This window comes from Dryobates pubescens, chromosome Z (genome assembly GCF_014839835.1).
Source record: "Dryobates pubescens isolate bDryPub1 chromosome Z, bDryPub1.pri, whole genome shotgun sequence".
NCBI classification, from domain to species: Eukaryota; Metazoa; Chordata; class Aves; order Piciformes; family Picidae; genus Dryobates; species Dryobates pubescens.
This window is the reverse complement of record NC_071657.1, coordinates 59,205,467-59,225,509: the sequence shown is the minus strand read 5'-3', so window position 1 is coordinate 59,225,509 and position 20,043 is coordinate 59,205,467. Positions and strand designations below refer to the sequence as shown.

The 20,043-nt window shown below is 43.5% G+C and overlaps 1 protein-coding gene across 1 annotated transcript; it reads right to left on the bottom strand.

Annotated features, from left to right (window-relative positions):
* Positions 1–11,665: 11,665 nt before the first annotated feature.
* LOC104306403 (proteinase-activated receptor 2-like) lies at positions 11,666–18,170 on the bottom strand. The gene is made up of 2 exons (XM_009907371.2): positions 18,071–18,170; positions 11,666–12,863 (listed from the first exon to the last, which is right to left on the bottom strand). Exons 1-2 carry the CDS (start codon positions 18,135–18,137, stop codon positions 11,752–11,754), a joined length of 1,179 nt encoding a protein of 392 aa, XP_009905673.1. The 5' UTR covers positions 18,138–18,170; the 3' UTR covers positions 11,666–11,751.
* Between the last annotated feature and the right edge of the window lie 1,873 nt (positions 18,171–20,043).

Genomic DNA, 20,043 nt, shown 5'->3' with positions numbered 1-20,043 from the left:
GACTTCTCACAACAGGCCTGCAGGATGAGGGACAATGGTTTGAAACTAGAGAAGGTTGGATGTTAGGAAAAAGGAGGTGGTTGGGGGTGCTGGAGGATTGGAACAGGTTGCTCAGAGAGGTGGCTGAGGCCCCATTCCTGGAGATATTCAAAGTGAGGCTTGACAAGGCTCTGGGCAACCTGATCTCATTTAGGATGTCCCTGGTTACTTCATGTGGGTTGGGCTAGATGAGCTTTACAGGTCCCTTCCCACCTGGGTGATTCTATGATTATATCACAATATCACAGTATCACCAAGGTTGGAAGAGACCTCAAAGATCATCAAGTCCAACCATATGATTATATGAAGATGGGCATCATCAGCTCTCAGAGGATGTGGTTGACAAAATAACAGATATGTCCCCACCACCTAACAATAAGGAAACACAAACTTTTTAGGCATTGTGGGTTTCTAAGAATGCATGTTCCTGGTTATAGCCAGGTTGTTAAACCTCTCTGTGAGTTTACTCAATTTTAATTGGGGTCCTGAAAAAACAACAACAGTGACAACAAAACAACAACAGCAAAAACCAAACAAGCGAACAAACAACAACAAAAAAAGAAAAAACAAAACCCCACCACAACCCAAACAAACAAAAACCCACAAACAAAAAAACCACCAACAAACAAAAAACCAAAAACCCAGGCCTTTGAATATCTCAGACAGGAGATTGTCCTTTGAGCCAATCCAAACAGGACAGGACATTAAAAATGTGCTCTACACCACAGCCAGGAATAATCGTCCTAGCTGGTGCCTCTGGCAGAAAGAACCGGGAGAGAGTCAAAGCTGAGCCCTAGGATTTTGGAGTTGAAGATACAAAGGCTCCAAGACCAGTTATAATTGATGTGATTGGGGTTAAATTAATGAGGCAGGAATTACAAAAATATGGTTATCTTTATTTTTTTTAAAAAAGCTCTCCCCAAAATGATGTGTAAAACTTATTAGATTATTTACAGGTTCTATTTGGTCACAAATTCTACCAGGATGCTCATGGGCAACTTCAGTATAATTTAGAGAATTCAGAAAATGGAAAAGGCTAAGCCACAAAATAGCTTCTCCCCTTCCCCCCACTGATACAATCAGAGGCAAGCCAGCACCTTGGGAAAGCCAATGGGAGCACCAGGTTGTACTCACAAGGACGGAGAAGGAATTTGGTGATGGTCCCTAGGTCTCTTTTCAGTGGCAAACTCCAGGACTCTGGATAAGGTGGCACAAATCCAAACGAAAAGAACCTGCCAGAATCAAAGTGTCCATAGACACAGCTGCTGTGAGGGAAAACTTGTGAGCAGCAGCACTGTCTGAGCAGTGCAAGAAAGACGCAGTTTCATGGCAGGCAGGGTCACTCTGCGGCAGGCAGGGATCAGGACCCCATGGTAGGCAGGTCTGGGGAGAAGCCAGGTCCAAGTGATGGTTTCTCCAATCTCACTGTGAATGCTGAGCGAGTCCGAGATGAGAGCGGAAAATGGAGTGAGGAAGATGATGGCGAGAGCCCTGATCACTTTCTGGTCACTTTATTTATGGTGTTTCTAGAAAATGCGTCCAGGGCCAGTGCATACTGGACGCAAAGCACCCCACTTCATCATAGTTTCCAAACCCAGCAGACCTCCCCCACCAGTACATACTCATACTGGCAGTGTCTGGGAGTTGAGTGAGGTTCCTTGGTCTTGGCTACTTACCCATGGTCAGGCAGCAACTCATTTGCTGAGGATTGTCTGACTGCTTATTGTTGTAGCATTCATGACTCCAGCGGCATGAGATTCAACACATCCAAGTGCCAAGTTCTACACATTGGCCACAACAACCCCATGCAGTGCTACAGGCTGGGGTCAGAGTGGCTGGAGAGTGGCCAGGCAGAAAGGGACCTGGGGGTACTGGTTGACAGTAGGCTGAACATGAGCCAGCAGTGTGCCCAGGTGGCCAAGAAGGCCAATGGCATCCTGGCCTGTATCAGAAACAGTGTGGCCAGCAGGAGCAGGGAGCTCATTCTGCCCCTGTACTCAGCACTGGTTAGACCAAACCTTGAGTCCTGTGTCCAGTTCTGGGCCCTTCAGTTTAGGAAAGATGTTGAGCTGCTGGAACATGTCCAGAGGAGGGCAACAAAGTTGGTGAGGGGTTTGGAGCACAAGCCCTAAGAGGAGAGGCTGAGGGAACTGGGGTTGGTTAGCCTGGAGAGAAGAAGGCTCAAGGGAGACCTTCTTGCTCTCTACAACTACCTTAGGGAGGTTGTAGCCAGGTGGGGGCTGGTCTCTTCTCCCACTTAACCAGCACCAGAACAAGAGGACACAGTCTCAAGCTGCACCAGGGGAGGTTTAGGCTGGATGTTAGGAAGAAGTTCTTCACAGAAAGAGTAGAATGGGCTGTCTGGGAAGGTGGTGGAGTCGCCATCACTGGAGGTGTTTAGGAGGAAACTTGATGGGGTGCTTGGCGCCATGGTTTAGTTGATTAGATGGTAATGGATGATGGGTTGGACACAATGATCTCGAAGGTCTCTTCCAACCTGGTCTATTCTATTCTATTCTACCACATGTAGTGACACAGGGAGCTTCCAGGCAACCCACCTAACAAACACAGCACAGTCTTCTTAAGTTATGACAGAGTTCCATAATTTCCTTTTTGCATTGTATTTTACCATCCAGTCACTCTTCACAGCAACAGCACTCTCCACCCCTGTTTACAAACAGCATCACCACAATACAGCCACCTCCAGTATTTCCAGTTGAACTCCTGAAGCTATTGGACAGACATTAGTCATTTTGACCAAAAGCAGGCAATTTATTCGAGAGTGATACAGCACCACTTGCTTCTGACATGACCTGAATTCATGCCAAGAGCTCACCCTTGATGTTTTTGTACTGTGAACCATGTCACTCGGTTCATTCGCTTGCAGAAACCCAGAGAGGTTTATCTGACTGGGATCTGAAGACGAAATGTTAAGGGGTCATGGTGTGTCAAACTGGAAGTATGCGCTAGTCCTGAGTCACTTCTGTATAAATCAGGCAAGCACCAGAACACGGTGCTCCTTTCACAGCCGACGCTGCTGTCTTGACTCACCGATTGATTATTGTGTTTTCTTTGTACCCCTCTGGCTTTTGTAAGCACATGACACAGCAGACTCTTCAGGACTTTCAGAAAACTCCCTCTACCCTTTCCATTTTATTTCTTTTTTTATGTCCTACAAGTTCATGGTTTCTTTCATTTTCTCTTATTCAGTGGGTCAGCCTCTCCAAAGAAATAGCATATCTTTTGTTTTCCTATGTTAACATACTCTGTTCTCCCAAGTGCTCAGAAATGCAGGTCCAAGGCAAACAGGGGTGACCTTATTGCTCTCTACAACTACCTGAAGGGAGGTTGTAGACAGACGGATGTTGGTCTCTTCTCCCAGGCAGCCAGTACCAGGACAAGAGGACACAGTTTCAGGCTGCGCCAGGGGAGGTTCAGGCTGGATGTTAGGAAAAAGTTCTATACAGAGAGAGTGATTGCCCATTGGAATGGGCTGCCTGGGGAGGTGGTGGAGTCACCATCACTGGAGATTTTCAGAAGACTTGATGGGGTGCTTGGTGCCGTGGGTTAGTTGTTTGGGTGGTGTTGGATTGGTTGATGGGTTGGACGCGATGATCTTGAAGGTCTCTTCCAACCTGGTTTATTCTATGTATTCTATGTCTACCTTATTGTATCTCGCAGGTCATGGGATTATGTGGCAGCGGAGTTGCCATCACAGACATTGAGGCAGGGAAAGCATATGCCCAGCTGCCGAACCACTGCACCAAGAGTACATACCATCCTGAATTCAGTCTCGGCGTGGAGGAAGCATGAATAGCGATGGTGTTACAAACTCAACCATGTTCTTGCATCAATTCCTCCCAGCAGCCAAGAGTTGGCAAGTGTTACAATAGGAGAGGAAATCAAATAAACTGCACTAAAGGTTCAATCTCAAACATGTTAATGCTCAGTTCACAGCAGTTTGCTTTCTGAAGGTGAGGCACAAAGCTGGCGTGAAGTCAAATATGTAACTGTTAACTGCAACAGAGATGTCCACTCATGGGCCAGCTCACACTTGTTCTCAGGCAGAGCAGCTGTCACTTGATGCACAGAAGGTTTGGCAACTGAAATCTTGCCAAGATCAAGAATTACTACATGTTAATTTGTGCGTGTTGATTTTTAGAACTGCCATAAAACACAGCTAGCACTGTTTCCACAGAGCTGTCTGCATTAACTGACACATCACAGGGGCCTCAATACCTGAAGGTACTACCTTTGCTATTAGGGCATTTCTCTTAACTTCCAAATGCAGGCTGGTCAAATGTAGGTTTTCTTCTCCTCCCACACTTTGTTGTCTTGCTTCATTACACAAGTGATTGTTAATGCTCATTACTGCATATTATTAACACCTTCAAAACAAACAAAGGAACAAGTATGCTACCAGCAGACTGCATTGCTAAAGCATTCCAAATGCAGACATAACTTTAGTAGCAGGACTGTGCTTTACAGAGTAATAACACAGATGGAGCAATTTTACCTGCAAAGGTACAGTCTCTGAGTTACATTAGGACTCTTGCAGACATGGCTCTGGCAATCAGAGATTGAAGTGCTTCTCTCTTGAGGGTGTTCTGTGCTGTGGCAAAATGCAATACATGCATGAGCATTAAGCCAACACATGCAGCACACAGCATTTGGAAGTTGGCAGTATATGTGACACAGAAGCAGGGTAGGGTACCTAGAGTGATGCAGGTGAATACATCTTAATTAGATTGCATTTGAAAATACAAACTCTGTACTGAGTGCAGACACTAGAGCTTGGCTCTGACAGAACTTCTTCAGATGTAATTCCAGGTAGACCTTGGAGCCCTTAAACTGTCTCTGTTCTCATTTTTGAACCACATGAGAAACCCAAGGTGGTTTATGAACTCAGTGCAGCTATGAAGCTACCTACCTGCATGTACACACCTCTCCCCTTCTCCCTTGCTGTCAAAGAGCCAGACGAACTACCAGGGAATCTGCCTGCAAACACACTTCAGTGACTGTGAAGCTCAAGTCACACATGCTAGCACTGGATCAGTAAATCCTGACGGATCCAAGGGAGTTGCCCTTGTGTCTCGCACAACATTCAGTGCATCCTTCACAATCACTAGTCTTTTTCTTTCATTATCTGAAGCATCTCCACCTCCTTTGGCCTAGATGATAAAGGGCTGACTATATAGTCAGCCTGTTTTACTGGTCCTGCCAGCAAACAGTGCCCGGGGAATGTCTGTCTGCAAGTCTACGGAAGGTTAGCACTCCTGAGAAAAAATGTAGGTAATATACTCTGCTGGCTGTTCTTGAATCAAAATAACCTTGATTACTCCATGCTGAATTTAGCATTGATGCTGTGTATGAACCACATTGAAAGTGCCCATGACAGAACAAACGCATCAGTAATGACACTCAGATACCAAAGGGCTGTTATGGTAGGCAGGCACTAGCCTGCTTGATTCCCAAAAGGATAGCTACATGCCTAGACATATACATTTCTTCGTTCTACATTTCTTCAGTCATCACACTACACTTAAGATAAAATGAATGCTAAACTTTGTGGGCCTAGGTGGTATTTATCAAGAAGCTCTGAGAAGACTCATGGACAAAACAGATGAATTAATAACAGAGGTGTGTTAGCTCTTGCTAGAATTATACTTGGATATGGGAAGCCAATGCTGTAATCAGTAATTAATAGAAGGTTCTGAAGTGTCCAGGAAAATGCAGTACTGTAAGCACAATGTCTGTACTGAGCAATTATTCAAGAGTCTAAGAAGGGACATCACTAAGGAACTTGTGGATCTTTCTGGGAAAAGCCACCATAGCTTTTGTGAAGAGAAATCTGTACACAACTGTTCTTGGAAGAGGCTAGATGCATGTGGAGATAAGGGAGATCCAGTGGATCCAGGCTACTTGAATATCCAAAAGGCATTTAACAAAATTCCTGATCAAAGGCTTTTAAAGAAAACTAGGCAGTCATGGAACAAGACAGAAAGTCCTCTCCTGGCCTGCATCAGGAATAGTGTGGCCAGCAGGAGCAGGGAAGTCATTCTGCCCCTGTACTTAGCACTGGATAGGCCACACCTTGAGTACTGTGTCCAGTTCTGGGCTCCTCAATTTAAGGACAGTGAGACTCTTGAATGTGTCCAGAGAAGGGCAAGAAGGCTGGGGAGAGGCCTTGAGCACAAGCCTTATGAGGAGAGGCTGAGGGAGCTGGGGTTGTTTAGCCTGGAGAAGAGGAGGCTCAGGGGAGACTTTATTGCTCTCTACAACTACCTGAAGGGAGGTTGTAGCCAGGTGGGGGTTGGTTTCTTCTCCTAGGCAACCGGCAACCAGCACCAGAACAAGAGGACACAGTCTCAAGCTGCACCAGGGGAGGTTTAGGCTTGAAGTGAGGAGAAAGTTCTTCACAGAGTTGTTAGCCATTGGAATGGGCTGCCCAGGGAGGTGGTGGAGTCACTGTCCCTGGAGATGTTCAAAAAGGGATTGTATGTGGTGCTTGGTACCATGGTTTAGTAGTCATGAGGTCTTGGGTGACAGGTTGGACTTGATGATCTTTGAGGTCTTTTCCAACCTTATTGATTCTGTGAAAATCAACTGATTACAAGAAGAGAAGTATAGGGTAGCATAAAACTGGTTTGGTTTCACAATGTCAGTTACTCACCAGTACGGTGCCAGACCTCTGCTGTTCTGTATTTGTGTAAATAGTCTGAAGAGCATTTAGCAGTGAGCAGTAAAAGCCTCCTGTAATACAAACTTAGTCAAGGTAGTAAGGACTTAGGCAGGCTGTAAAGAATTGCAGAAGAACCTTCTAAGACTGACTGGCAATGAACTAATGGATTAATTGAGTGTAAATTACTGAAAAATGAGACACAAGGGAAAAACAGCTGGCTGTGGCCTGCAAAATGACTGAGATAGTTGTAAGCAACTGCATGAAAACATCAATTCAGTGCTCAGCAGTATGAAAAAATGGAAAAAAAAAAAAAGAATGTTAATGGCTACTGGGAAGCAATCAAAAGACCCTGTAAGTTATTGTCATTCATAGCCTGTGTGTGTGTAGCTTGCTGTGTATGAGAATGGGAAGGTCACAGAAAAAGCAAACAGGAGTATCATGTATTGAGTAGTGTCTGTGCTCAAAGAACTGAACTGGCTGTACTCCTCAACTTGGAAAATAGCTGAGAGATATGGAAGAATATACTAACCTACAAGATTGCAAGCAGCTGGACAAGACAGTTAGGGACCCATTCACATCCTCCTCTCCTTTAAGAATGAAGGGCTGTCAAGGATAGAAGATTGTGGTTCAAAGCAAGTAAAGTAAGGTTGATTTTCACAATGAGATACCCACAGACATTACCAATTAGACCAGCCAAAACAGACTTAATGATTAACTTGCTGAAAATAACTGGATATTGGAAGAGTACTGTTGGGCATATGTGCCTGCACTGTTTTTCTCCTCCCTAGATACCTGTATGGAACTTCATTCTGTTGATGTTATGCAAACTCTCTGAGTTGTCCTCAGCAGCAGCTTTCATCACAGATGCCAATGAGCTTTTCTCCCCCAACCTTCATTTGTCTCCTTTTTCACTGAACTCTGGAGCACATTTCAGCAGTTCCATAGTATAGCAGTGACATGGTGCAAAGCAACAAACTTAGCTGGCCCTATCTTCTATGCATTTTGTACGTTAACAAGGTGTCTTGTGCAGTGGTCCTACTGTTGGGTTTTTTTGACATGTCCCTTGACACCTTGTTTTCTTGTTGATCTGCAAAGTCACAAGAAAGCAGATTACTCTGTCTGAGCTCAATGGACATTCAGTGTAAGCCAGAACAGCTATTCCTATGGTCACACATAAAGGTTTGCTGCTTAACAGGTTAGGTAGACTTTGCAGTCCCTATGCCTCAACCAGGCTTGTAGTTGCACAGTGAAAGCTGCTGGTGGTGACGAAAGACATAATCTGACCCTCATTGCCTTGTGCTGAGCCAAGAGCTCATCCAGCAAACCAGACAAACATTATTTCAAGTCAAAAGTAAACTTTACTTCCTCCTCCTGGTTTAACTTTAACCCAGGACTGATTCAATCCACCCCAAGGTCACAGATGCTTGTGATAGTTTGAAGGAACAGTGTGAGCAAACAGACAGGGTAGAGAAAAGACTAGTCTACCATTTAACTGCAGCAAGTGCTTGAGCTGTTTGTGAAACCATGACAATGTACACATGAAGTACACCAACTTCCAGCTCTCTGATACTTTCATTGATATTGCATTGATTATTTTTTGCAGCATACAAACCTGAAGACAGGCATAGGTGGGAAGAGTTTTTTCCTCTCTTTCTGCTTGGTATTGTTCAGGAGTATATTTATTCTTAACTGAAAGCTAACCACACTTAAGCCAATTAATCCTGCCTGATGCAAGATTGGGGTGCAATCCCCAAGAAAAGGGTTAAGCAACCAGCTCCACCCTCCTGGGCTGTATTCTTGCCCCATCACTATATTGCTGCATAGGCACACAATTGTGAATTCAAGGAATAGATTAATTTTGATTGAACAACCAGCCTAGTCTACCCACTCCATTAATTGGAACAAAGTAATTCATACTAAATTCAAGATGAAGATATGCAGCACAGGTATGGATGGGAAGAATGTCACCAAGTTTGTCCTTCTTTGAAAGACAAAAGAAAAAAAGCAAAACAATTCTTATGAAGGCTCTTCTTTGTCTGCAGATTAGTCTTCATTGCACTTTGGTTGCAGCAAAGACAGACACTTGCAGCACTGTATGATCTACATGACACGGATTGCAAAAACAATTGGGTATTTGATTCCGAGTACCAGCCCTCCTTTTCCCCTCTTAACCACACAACAGTTAGATGCAAAGGAAGATGTCCCTCTCCCTTTCCTTACAAAAGACATGAACCCAGATGGTATCACTAAGACAGCAAAGGAAAAGCACAAATTGTATTAGTAGTCTCTATTATAAAAAGTAACTAGACTTAAAAATCTTTTAATCTCCCAGTGAACAGAGTTTGAAAAAATAACCTTCACTTAGAAGCCTGTGGGCTCCTTGAATAGTATTCTCCAAAGTTTGCCACACATAGTACAATGTCCTTTTAAACCAAACCATTCTATCAATTGGAACTTTTTTTCTAAAAAAGCTTTCAGCAACACTGCAGTTAACATCTAACTCTATGCAGTGGTCTGATTGATAGGCCCCAATTCTGATCCCACCAGTGACAGGAAAGGAAGAACAAAGAGTGAGAGTACAGATACCAGCGTTATTTGGTGTACTTCTGATTAAGGAAGTAAATCTTGTGCCCCAAAACACTGGCTATATTAAGCACATAATTTTTCAGCAATGTAACAGTCATCCATGAATCACAAGAGATTATGTGTGTAGTACTATATAGACACACAGAGACAAGTCATCATCTTTACAACATATAACCTGTAACCCCTGGACTCCCAGCAGAGCAGAGGTAGTGCTCTAACCACACAAAAGGGATGCCCTTCCTTCATGTTATTTACTATATACAGAACAGGAATCTCACACAGCTATTCAGCAACATAAAGGACATACTCATATCCTGTTCATCACATATTGTGTCTGTTTATATATTGCATATAATGGATAATATATACAATATATACCAAAAAATATAATGTACAATATATACAATAGATATAAAAAATATTTTTTGTATCTACTGTATCTATTATACATTATTACACCTGTTTGTAACAGAAAACACCTGCTTTTTGGATGGCAGTTCATGAAGATACTGCAAGATCCTTCTTCCAAATCCTTCCAGTGAGCCATGATCTCTTACATACAGTTACTTTCCAGTAAAGTTGCTGCATTTTTCAGTTCATAAATACACAATTATTTCCCTGCATTTTTGTCAGGAAACAGGAAGAGCAAGCTGCTCGCTACGCCCAAGGAACAGTCATGTTCTATGTTTTCTAAAGAGCTGTAAACTTTCTCATCTTCAACAAGATGTTGGTTAATGGAAACTGCAATTCTAGCTTGGACCTCTGAAATGCCACCACAAAACATCCTACTTTTGTGCTAAGCACCTGCTAAAAATTAGTAGGCAAGACTTCAGCAGATAAAAGGAGAGAGAGAGTTTAATTAATTCTTAACATGGGATCAAATGCATTAAACAAACACCTTAGTCTTTATTATGTATGGGGGAAAAAACTGTTACTGAAGTAGGGGGAGAACATGGAAAACAAAGAATAAGACAATGGAAGAAACTAAGTACCACACAAAAAAAAAAATAATTTATTATATAAATATTTATGGCTCTTAAGCTGCACGAGACATCAAGTTCTTGCTACAGTTTGTAACATCCCTGTCCCTACTCTCCTTACTTGAAACAGTGAGTACTTCCCACCTATCTACCAGCTGTCTCAGAGTACTTTTTGGACTCTTCCATTTCCTCATGCTTGTAGGAACCTGGCTACACCTAATTCTCAGACAGATCACTTGGGTGAAAATTCAGTGTACAACTTGGTGAAACATATCAGGAATGTAAGATCTGAAATTGCATTTTAATCCCACCACCAAATACACAATCACCAGCTTTTCAGATTAAAAGCAGGCGTAATTCCGTATTCCTGAATGGGCAAAAATATTCTGGGTGAGGAAAGAGGACTCAGGATATTTCAGAAATCCACTGGGGATGAAGTTTGCTAGGTCATAAATGTATCTGTTTACATGCCATTATTCCCCTAGTTTTGGATAGCTTGTTTTTAATTATCTGAATGCATTATTAGGCAAATCTTACTTTAACAACTGTAGGTGCAGTGTATAAGTGGGTTAACTTTTAATTCACTGTTAGGAATAATGTATCTTTTGTTACCTGAAGCCAGGTAAGTTGAACTACTTAGCATTCTCAACAGTTTGTAAAAGCACAAAAGAAAGCTCTCAACTCAAATGTGTTATTATAAAAGAAAAAAATATATATCTTCTTAAGGTATCTTTAAAAAAAAAGGCACATGATATAAAAATCAAATAGCTATTTAACAAAACTTTGTTAAACATCCCCATTTAATGTACTTAAATGCAAGCATTAAGTAACAGTGTGTAATCTCAACTAACATTTTCTTTCAGTGCTACCTGATAACAAGTTCAGCTTGTTAATTCATTAGGATACCACACAGGCTTCTGCCATTTTGCTATTTACAGCATTGTAACTTGGAAAAAAAATTAAGATTGCATTCTACTAATGATAAAAAGCAGTCTATACCACAATAGTGAAATGGATTGTCTTTTCCTTCTCTCTGTAGTTTCTAAGTAGATATGTAGAACAAGGCCCTATACACACACACTATCTGTTCAGCTGTTTAATATACTACAGTTAAAGCCAAACAAAACAGATTTCTCTGTTCCTTAAATATACTAGCAAGACTACATAACATTCCACTGACATTTTCCTTGTTAACAACTTCCATATTGAACCAAAATGTCTTCAACGATACTTGCTCCCAGGTCAGCGGCATTTATGCAGAGCATCTGAAATGGTATTTTCTTCCAGTCTAGTGGGAAGACTTCTATGATTTCTACACAGGCTGTGCAGCTGCCAGTCCTGAAATCCGGGCTTCAGTGTAATTAAAAACCACAGTTTCTTCAGACTCTTTTGTACAAAGTAACTTTGTTGTCACTTACATCCTTCCAGCTGTAGTAACAAAAGTTCACTTCTCTAGGATTAAACTCAGTAGGTTGATTTAGTGGTCCCATTTGAGTTTGAAGAGTAAGAATTTGATTTCTTGAGGTGTCTGCTTGATGAAAGGGAGACTTGCATCCTCCGTGTAGTTCGCACACTTCGACAAAGAAGAGCATTTTTAAGGTTGTCTCTGAAGTCTTTTGAAATGTAGTAATAGATGAAGGGATCAATACAACTGTTCAAGGTAGAAAGACATAGTGCAGTTATATATGACACATAGAGATAGCTCTGGCCATACGTTTTGAGAAGCAAATAGTGCACAACAAGCAGCACATTGCTAGGTGTAAAACAGATGAGGTATGTGGAGAGGACCACAATAATGAGTTTAATTGCCCTTTTTCGTTTCTTCCCTGTGCTTATATCTGAGATAGAAGCATTTAGACTTTTAATCATTAGTATGTAAGCCACAGCAGTGAGGAAAGCTGGGATTAAGAAGAGTCCAATTGCAAGTGAGAGGAAGTAGTTGAACATATCATGAGCCAAAACATTTTCAGGCAACACATCATGGCAGGTAGTGATGTTAAGATTTGAAATATATGCTGTCTGATTAACACGATACAATGGAATGGTGCCCAACAAAATCAGTAACCAAATAGCAAGGGAGACGCCCAAGGCAATTTCAGATTTCTTTCTGGAATGCACTATGGGGTTCACAACAACCCAGTATCTTTGCACACTGAGACATGTCATAAAGAGAATGGAACAGTACATATTCCCATAGAAAAATCCAACAAGTACTTTGCAGAGAGCTTCCCCAAAAAGCCAGTTATTGCCATTTACATGGTATGCTATTTTCAGCGGGAACCAGACAACAAAAAGAAGGTCTGCCAATGCCAAGTTAACCATATAAATCACAGCTGGGTGTTTCTTCTTTGTTCTGAAAAAAAAGACCCAGAGGGCCATGGCATTGCTTGGCAAACCAATGATAAAGACAATGACATAGACAATGGGAAGAAAAACTGTTGTCAGCTTTCCTGTGAGGGCTTCTGCTACTACTGCATCCACTTCATATAACTCTTCAGAGGCATTATTTGTAACTGGAACTTTGTGGCCAACAAAACTTCTTCCTTTTGAACTGCTGGGTCCACTACTCCCTGAAACTGTGAACAAAAATAATATTAAAAAAACAAATTGTGGTAACTGAAGTACAGATTTATTTTTTTTTTTACACTTAAAAAAAAATTAAACTAGACATCATCATTGCATTGGCCCTATCAATGAAGAATGAAGACTGGATGTCAAACATCTGATTGTTTTTCTCACATTTTATTATCCAAAAGGCAAACTATATCCCTGTTTGAGGGTTCTATCAGCAAGCAAATTGTTTTTCCAAGTCACCAGTGATAATAAAAATACCTTGCTAAAACGGCTGTCAGGTGCCCTTACTAGCTGAACAGTTACAGTAGAAACTGCTTCCAGTACCCCAGGGCACCATTATCCTTTCACGTGGCAATGCCAGATCATTCAAGTGCTGGAAGTAATAAAAGGTAACTGGCTAACATAACTGCAGTAGAGGTTTCCTCAGTTTAGGTGGCCTTGGGTATGCAGCAAAAAAGAGGATGCTGCTGTTAGACAAACTAGAACTGAAACTCTTAAGAAGTGCTAATATGCATAAGTGATCCCTAGGGAAAGAGTATTACACTGTATCCAAATTGAAACTTGAACAGACTTTGTGCATGAAGATGCCACAAGGCCATCTGGAATCTCCTGCCTGAACAAGATGGTACATCCCAGCAGTTTCTACTCAGAAGTGCTAGGTGGTAGAGCTGACAGGCATGGTTGCTTCAAACAAGACAGTTATCACCTTAAGTGTTGCTCTGCCTCTTGAAATGCCACAGGAACGTACAAACTATTTATGAGATGCACCATTCCTGACTGCTCTGTCTTGTACAACTGCATTCAGATGGCTCAGTTCAGAACCCCTCCAGACTTGACACAGTTCTCTTGTGCTAACCAGCACAAGCAGATACTGTCCATGAACTTGCACTGTTTAAAGTGTCAGACACCCATCAAGCTGAACTGTATGGACATGGAACTCAACTGTCTGTGGGAGAATTATTTTTAGCCTTATCTCAGTTTCTATGGGTACCCATGGGTATTTTAGCCACACCCCCAAATGGAGTATATAAAGGAAAGTCTTCCTAAAAAAGGTTTGTGTACAAGCCATGACAAGTGTTGGGAGGATTGCCCCTTTGTTATTCAATAGTATTGCTACAATTCCAGAATGACAAATGCTTATGCTTTATATTTTAGAGAATTCTCACATAATAAATACATAAATACACAAGCATTTTTTCCTGTATAGATTCTCACAAAGCAGCACACCTTTAGACAGCTGTTCAGGTTATTATTGCAAAAGTCTGACATGCAGCATTAGTGTCCCGTCTAGGCCTTGTGACTGCCTAAAGAGGCACACAGAAATACAACGTACATTGGTGCTCTTTAAAGTTAAGTAACCCTAGCTCCACTTAAGTATTTGACAAGTTCCAGCCATGGGCAAGCTTCCCTGGAAAGCTGGGGTGTAAGCAAAGCTTTTTGCCATTTTGTCCGTTGACATGGACAAATCTTTGCAGTAGCCTGAATGAAGACTAAACTATACCAATAAACCAACAATCCTAACAAAAATGAATTAAAATGCCAAACAGTCATTTTGGTCTAAGTGTGGCATAATTACAACAGGGCAGAATGATACAAATCCTGCTTGCAGACCTTCAAGCCACATGATGATGTCAGCAATACCATTAATGACTGCAAAAATCTACCTGTGTGGCACAGAAATCCAAGGCCCCTAGCCTGAGCTGTGGATAACACAAGCCATAAAACCATCTTGAAGAACATAGCTTACACGAGTATCAAATAATGTATATGGTAACTAGGTAAGCAAAACCTCTTTTCTCAGACTTGCAGCTTAGCTGCAAAATCTTTGAGATGCTTGGAAGCAAAGCCTTTATTCTAAGCTGACTGCAGCTCTGAGGAGTACCACAACAAAGCACAGTATATAGTGCTAAGCACCTGTCCAGCAGTACACAATTGGTATTATCATATTGCTGTCATACTATTTACATTCCATTCCAAAGACTTAAATTATTGTAGAAATTTGGAAAAGCAAACACTACCACTTTGTTCTTATTAGTATTTTGTGACCAGGTATACAGCAATGCTTTGTAATTGATGTTCATAGGGTGGGTTGGAAAAAAACCAAAACAAACAAACAAACCAACCCCCAACCAACAAACAAGTAGCAGAACAAAGTTTGTTTTATTCTCAAGACACAGTCAAACTAAACAGGTAATATTTGAGATCAAGTCTTGTGTTTATGCTGACTTTAATTTAAGGGTCAAAAGTTCTGACAGTTGCAACTGAGAGCATCAAGGCAATCCAAAGCACACATACAGACTGGGTGTTGAGTGGACTGAGAGCAGCAGCACTGTGGAGATCTTGGGAATCTTGCTGGATAAAAACCTGAATGGAAGACAGTAATGTGCACCTGCAGCTCAGAAAGCAAATCACATCCTGGGCTGCATCAAAAGAAGTATGGCTAGCAGGTTTCTTGTAAGACCCCCACCTGGTATACTATGTTCAGCACTGGGGCCCCCACATGACATGGACCTGCTCAAGCAGGTCCAGAGGAAAAACATGAAGGTGATCAGGGGGTTGGAGCACCTCCACTATGAGAAAAGGCTGACCGAGTTGGGGTTGTTTAGCCTGGAAAATGAGAAGGCTCTGAGTTTAGGAAAGATGTTGAGTTGATGGAACGTGTCCAGAGAAGGGCAATGAAGTTGGTGAGGGGTTTGGAGCACAAGCCTTATGAGGAGAGGCTGAGGGAGCTGGGCTTGCTTAGCCTGGAAAAGAGGAGGCTCAGAGGAGACCTTATTGCTCTCTACAACTACCTTAAGGGAGGTTGTAGCCAGGTGGGGGTTGGTCTCTTCTCCCAGGCAACCAGCACCAGAACAAGAGGACACAGACTCAAGCTGCACCAGGGGAGGTTTAGGCTGGATGTTAGGAAGAAGTTCTTCATAGAAAGAAGAGATTAGCCATTGGAATGGGCTTCCCAGGGAGGTGGTGGAGTCACCATCACTGGAGGTGTTTAGGAAGAGACTAGATGGGGTGCTTGGTACCATGGTTTAGTTGATTAAATAGTGTTGGATGATAATGATCTCAAATATCTTTTCCAACCTGGTTAATTCTATTCTATTCTGTTGACATTATAGAGGGCTTCTAGCAAAAGATGGGAAGGGACTGTTTCAGGGAGTGTAAGTGGTACAGCAAGGGGCAGTGTTTTTAAACTGTAATAGGGTAGATTTAGAAAGAAGAAATTAATTACTGTGGGGGTGGGGAGAAACTGGAACAGGTTGCCCAGGGAGGTAGTGGAAGCCCCATCCCTGGCTATTTTTAAGGCCAGTCTGGATGCAGCTCTGTTCAACCTCCTCTAGTGGAAGATATCACTGCCTATGGCCCACCAGGAACTAGGTGATCCTTGAGGTCCCTTCCAACCTTGACAACTCTGTGATTCTGTGGACAGAGACTTTGAGCAACCCGATGTAGAGGAAGGGGTCCTGCCCATGGCAGGGGTTTTGAAACTTGGTGATCCTAAGGTCACTTCCAACCCAAACCATCATCCAACGATTCTATTGTGACAGTGGGCAGCTTCAGTTAGCCCAACTAGGACCTATATAAGGAGACAGTTCAGTGTTCTTTTTTGTTTTTGCAGCTGACACTCCCTCACTAAGCACTAATTCCTTGTTAGGTATGTGCATTTTCTACATCCTTTTCTTACTCTTTCAGTGCTTGCAGTTTTCCATAACAATTGAGCTCTTTTCCAAGCCGAGTTTCACCATGACTCACATGGAGAGAATGCAGTTGAGTTGCTAATCTGCCCACGGGAAAGCTTCCCTGGCATGATGGGAAAAACGTACTCTCTTCCACAACAAAAGGCTGTTTCAACACCTTTACCGTTTGTCCAGAAGATATAATCCTCTGCATACCAAGCGAAGGATTATGCCTACCCTGCAGACACAAAAATGATAGCAGGGCAGAGTATCCAAATTAACTATCTTAGGTAGTAATACCTACATAAGACTTAGGTTAAGATCACGCTGATTCTTGGACCTGCAGCCCAGATTCACTTATAATGGCACTGGTACGATTGAGAACAGCCACCATAAGCCCTATTTTATAATGCGTTTCCCTTGCTTTGGATGGGCTCACACTTGCAGCTCGTTTCACCTCCCTACTCCAGAAGATCAAGGAGCCAGATAAAACTTTTCAGCATGCAACTTTACCCCCACAAAGTTGATTCTAAATTCCTCCCCCCGCCCAGGTCACCAGGTCAGACAACTGGGCTATTTAGAGGCGGTTTAATTACAGAAACTCCAAACAAGATCTGCAACCATATAGTATCTACACCTTAAGAAAATAGGATCTAATATAAGCTTAGCTTCAATATTTACACAGTCTTTTACGCATATATATTATGTAAATAACTCCAGGATGAACAAATATAGGACACAGTGCAAAGGCGTGCACAGATATGGCAGTAGTGTATTACTATAAAAGGTAGGGAAAGATGAACCGTAAGGCAGTGAAATAGGAGTATTAATTTTCTTCTCCAAGCAACATACATTCTATAATCATAAAAACTAACCAAGAATTAGAATTAAACAGACAAACAAAACACACACACACGCTGCTCTTCAGAGTTGATTAAAAAAGTAATAATCAAGGACTTTAAGGCTTTTTATGTTTAGACATAGCTTTTTGGCAGGTTAATAGCCGAGAACCAAATTAGGTACAGCCCCGATGAGAGCGAAGCCAGGCAGCTCCCGCGCAAAGACCGCGCAGGACCTGCGGTCCCGCAGCCCACCCCGCTGGCTCCATGAGCATCAAAGGCGGCTGGAAGCTCATCCCGGCTGCTTGCCTGTCCATCTGCTTGCCCCTACGTGGCGCGGAAGCGGCCGGCCGCGTTCGTACCGCGGGTCCCGGCAGCTCCACAGCTGTAGTCCGGTTTTCCGAACCCGTACTCCGACCCTGTGGGAAACTCGACCAATCCGCTCCAGACAACCCGCAACCCAGTCGGGGGCCACAAACCAGCTCTCCGGCGGCGTCCAGCCGCGCCTCGCCCGCCGAGAGCCCAGTGGTGCCCGCTGCACCACTCCCCCCGCGAAGAGCCACCGCCCGCACCCGAGGGGTGCTGAGCAACCATCGCGGCACCTGCAGAACCCATGTAAGGCTCAGCCGTCGTCAAGTGATGCCAGTCAAACCAGAGGCTCTGGCACCCGTCGATGGCAGATCGCAACTCTCCTCTCACCTGCAGCAGTAGCGAATCCCAGCAATGTACAGAACAGTAGCAGGCACAGCCCGTGTCGCCCAGACATCCTCTCGTCGTGCTCCGGCCACCTCTGGCTCTTCCGCACGCCTGACCAGTTTCACCTGATACCTGAGCTAGGAGGGGGCGGAAGGCGCGGTCTGGCTCGTAACCAGCCTGGCGGCAGGCGGAGCTAGACCAAGGGACGTCCCCACAGCCTTTGGGGAGTATGGGGCTGCCCTTAAAATGGCGAGGTGAGGGTTGCTGCTGGGTCCGCCTCAAAATGGCGGGGGTGCTCTCTGTCCTGTTGAGAAGGCTGCTGATGTCGCAGGTCGCCGGACTTCACGCCCTGGCTCCCCGCTCAGTGGTTGCTGGGGCTAAGCAGGTGCCGCGGGTCTCGGCACTGCGTCTCTCTCAAGCTGGTCCTCCGGCGGTCACCTGGCCCTCAGCGGCAGTCTGGACGGCTTTGCGCTGGGCAGGTGCTCCGTTATCAGCTGGTGGCTGAATGCAGCCGAAGCGCAGTGCTGGAGTGGCCAGGTAATTGGAGGCGGCAGCGGCGGGTCACGCCAAGCTGCTGCTGGAGCGGCGCCGGCTGTGTCCTACCCAGGCAGACTGAAGCCAGGGCAATCCGGCGACGAAGTCGGCTAGAGGGCATTTAGTGTGATAGTGTTACTCCTTATTGTAAATTGGTCCATACTCAGAGCATGGTTTCTGTTCATCATCCACCCAGCTAAAACTATTTACAAATTTCTCATCTTAATCTCAGCCTGCTTGTTAAGAACAGGGACACTCACAGCCCATTCCTCCAGACTCCCTCCCTGTCTCTGCCTCACTTTCAGTGTTTAGTTTACCATTAGAAACCACTTCACAGGTACTTAATCTCCTGCTCGTAATCACGTTGTCCGGTGTGTGGTAGCCGTTTCATCTGTTTTTTTAATCTAATCTCCCTTTCAACTGGTCATGTACATATGTGCCAGCTACCAATCTTGACAGTCTTTTCCTTCACAGATATGTAGTACTAGCGCGTCAGTCCTCCTCTCACCCGGTTCTGCTGTAGGCGGTGCTCTCCTGGCAGCACCTAGTCTTAGTTTTAAGTGTTTGTTTTCGCTTGATTTACTCCACGCAGCATGCCTTTTTGTCCCTTTTACATTGAAAGCTGACAGCTCTTTTACTTGGATCAGGGACTGGGAAGGGGAAAAGGATTCACTGGTGTCAATAAACAAAATCTGCTCAGGGCTGGTCCATGACACATGAGAGCTGCAAGTGGGGAAGTCCTGCAGCTGTGTATAAAAGCAAGTGTCACTGCAGGTGTGTCTCTGGAAATGCAGCTCTGGACTTAGAGTCTGTTGAGTGCAGTGAAACCGTCTTAGGGTTTACAGTTTGTCGGGGTTTTCACAGGGATGTCAGAAACATCATCTCCCCTCAAAGTTTTATAAGTTATTCAGGAGGTTTTCTGAATCTAAAATTAATTTTAAAAATTAAATTATTCACAGTGTTTCATCTGAACAAAACTCAGTCTCTGTTTTACAGCAACTGCATTATTTGAAGAATATTTTAAGCCTTGTACCATCCCTACAAGACATGTTGTTTTTTAAAGCTGGGAAATTTGTATTTCCCCTCCCTTCCAAAATCAAGCTCCTCTTGCACCTTAAACAAAAATCCTATATTTGTGTGAGACATATGGCACAAGCAGCCATCGCTTACCTTCTTCCCCACCAGACCTGGTGTGATTGCAGTAAGCCACACACAGACAACACATTTAGCATCTGATTTTGCAAATTCCTGGGGAGGCACAAAGCACACAACACCCATTTATCCTAGCACAAACTGCTTGAGTACTGATGAGTGCCTTGCAGTGAAACTACATCCATTTCTCATTTAATAAAAGGGTAGTAAGTATTTTTGGTGGGCATACGTCTTCATGATTTTTGCTTGCATTGAGTTGCTCCAGGCTGGGGCACTGCCATATAAGCAAA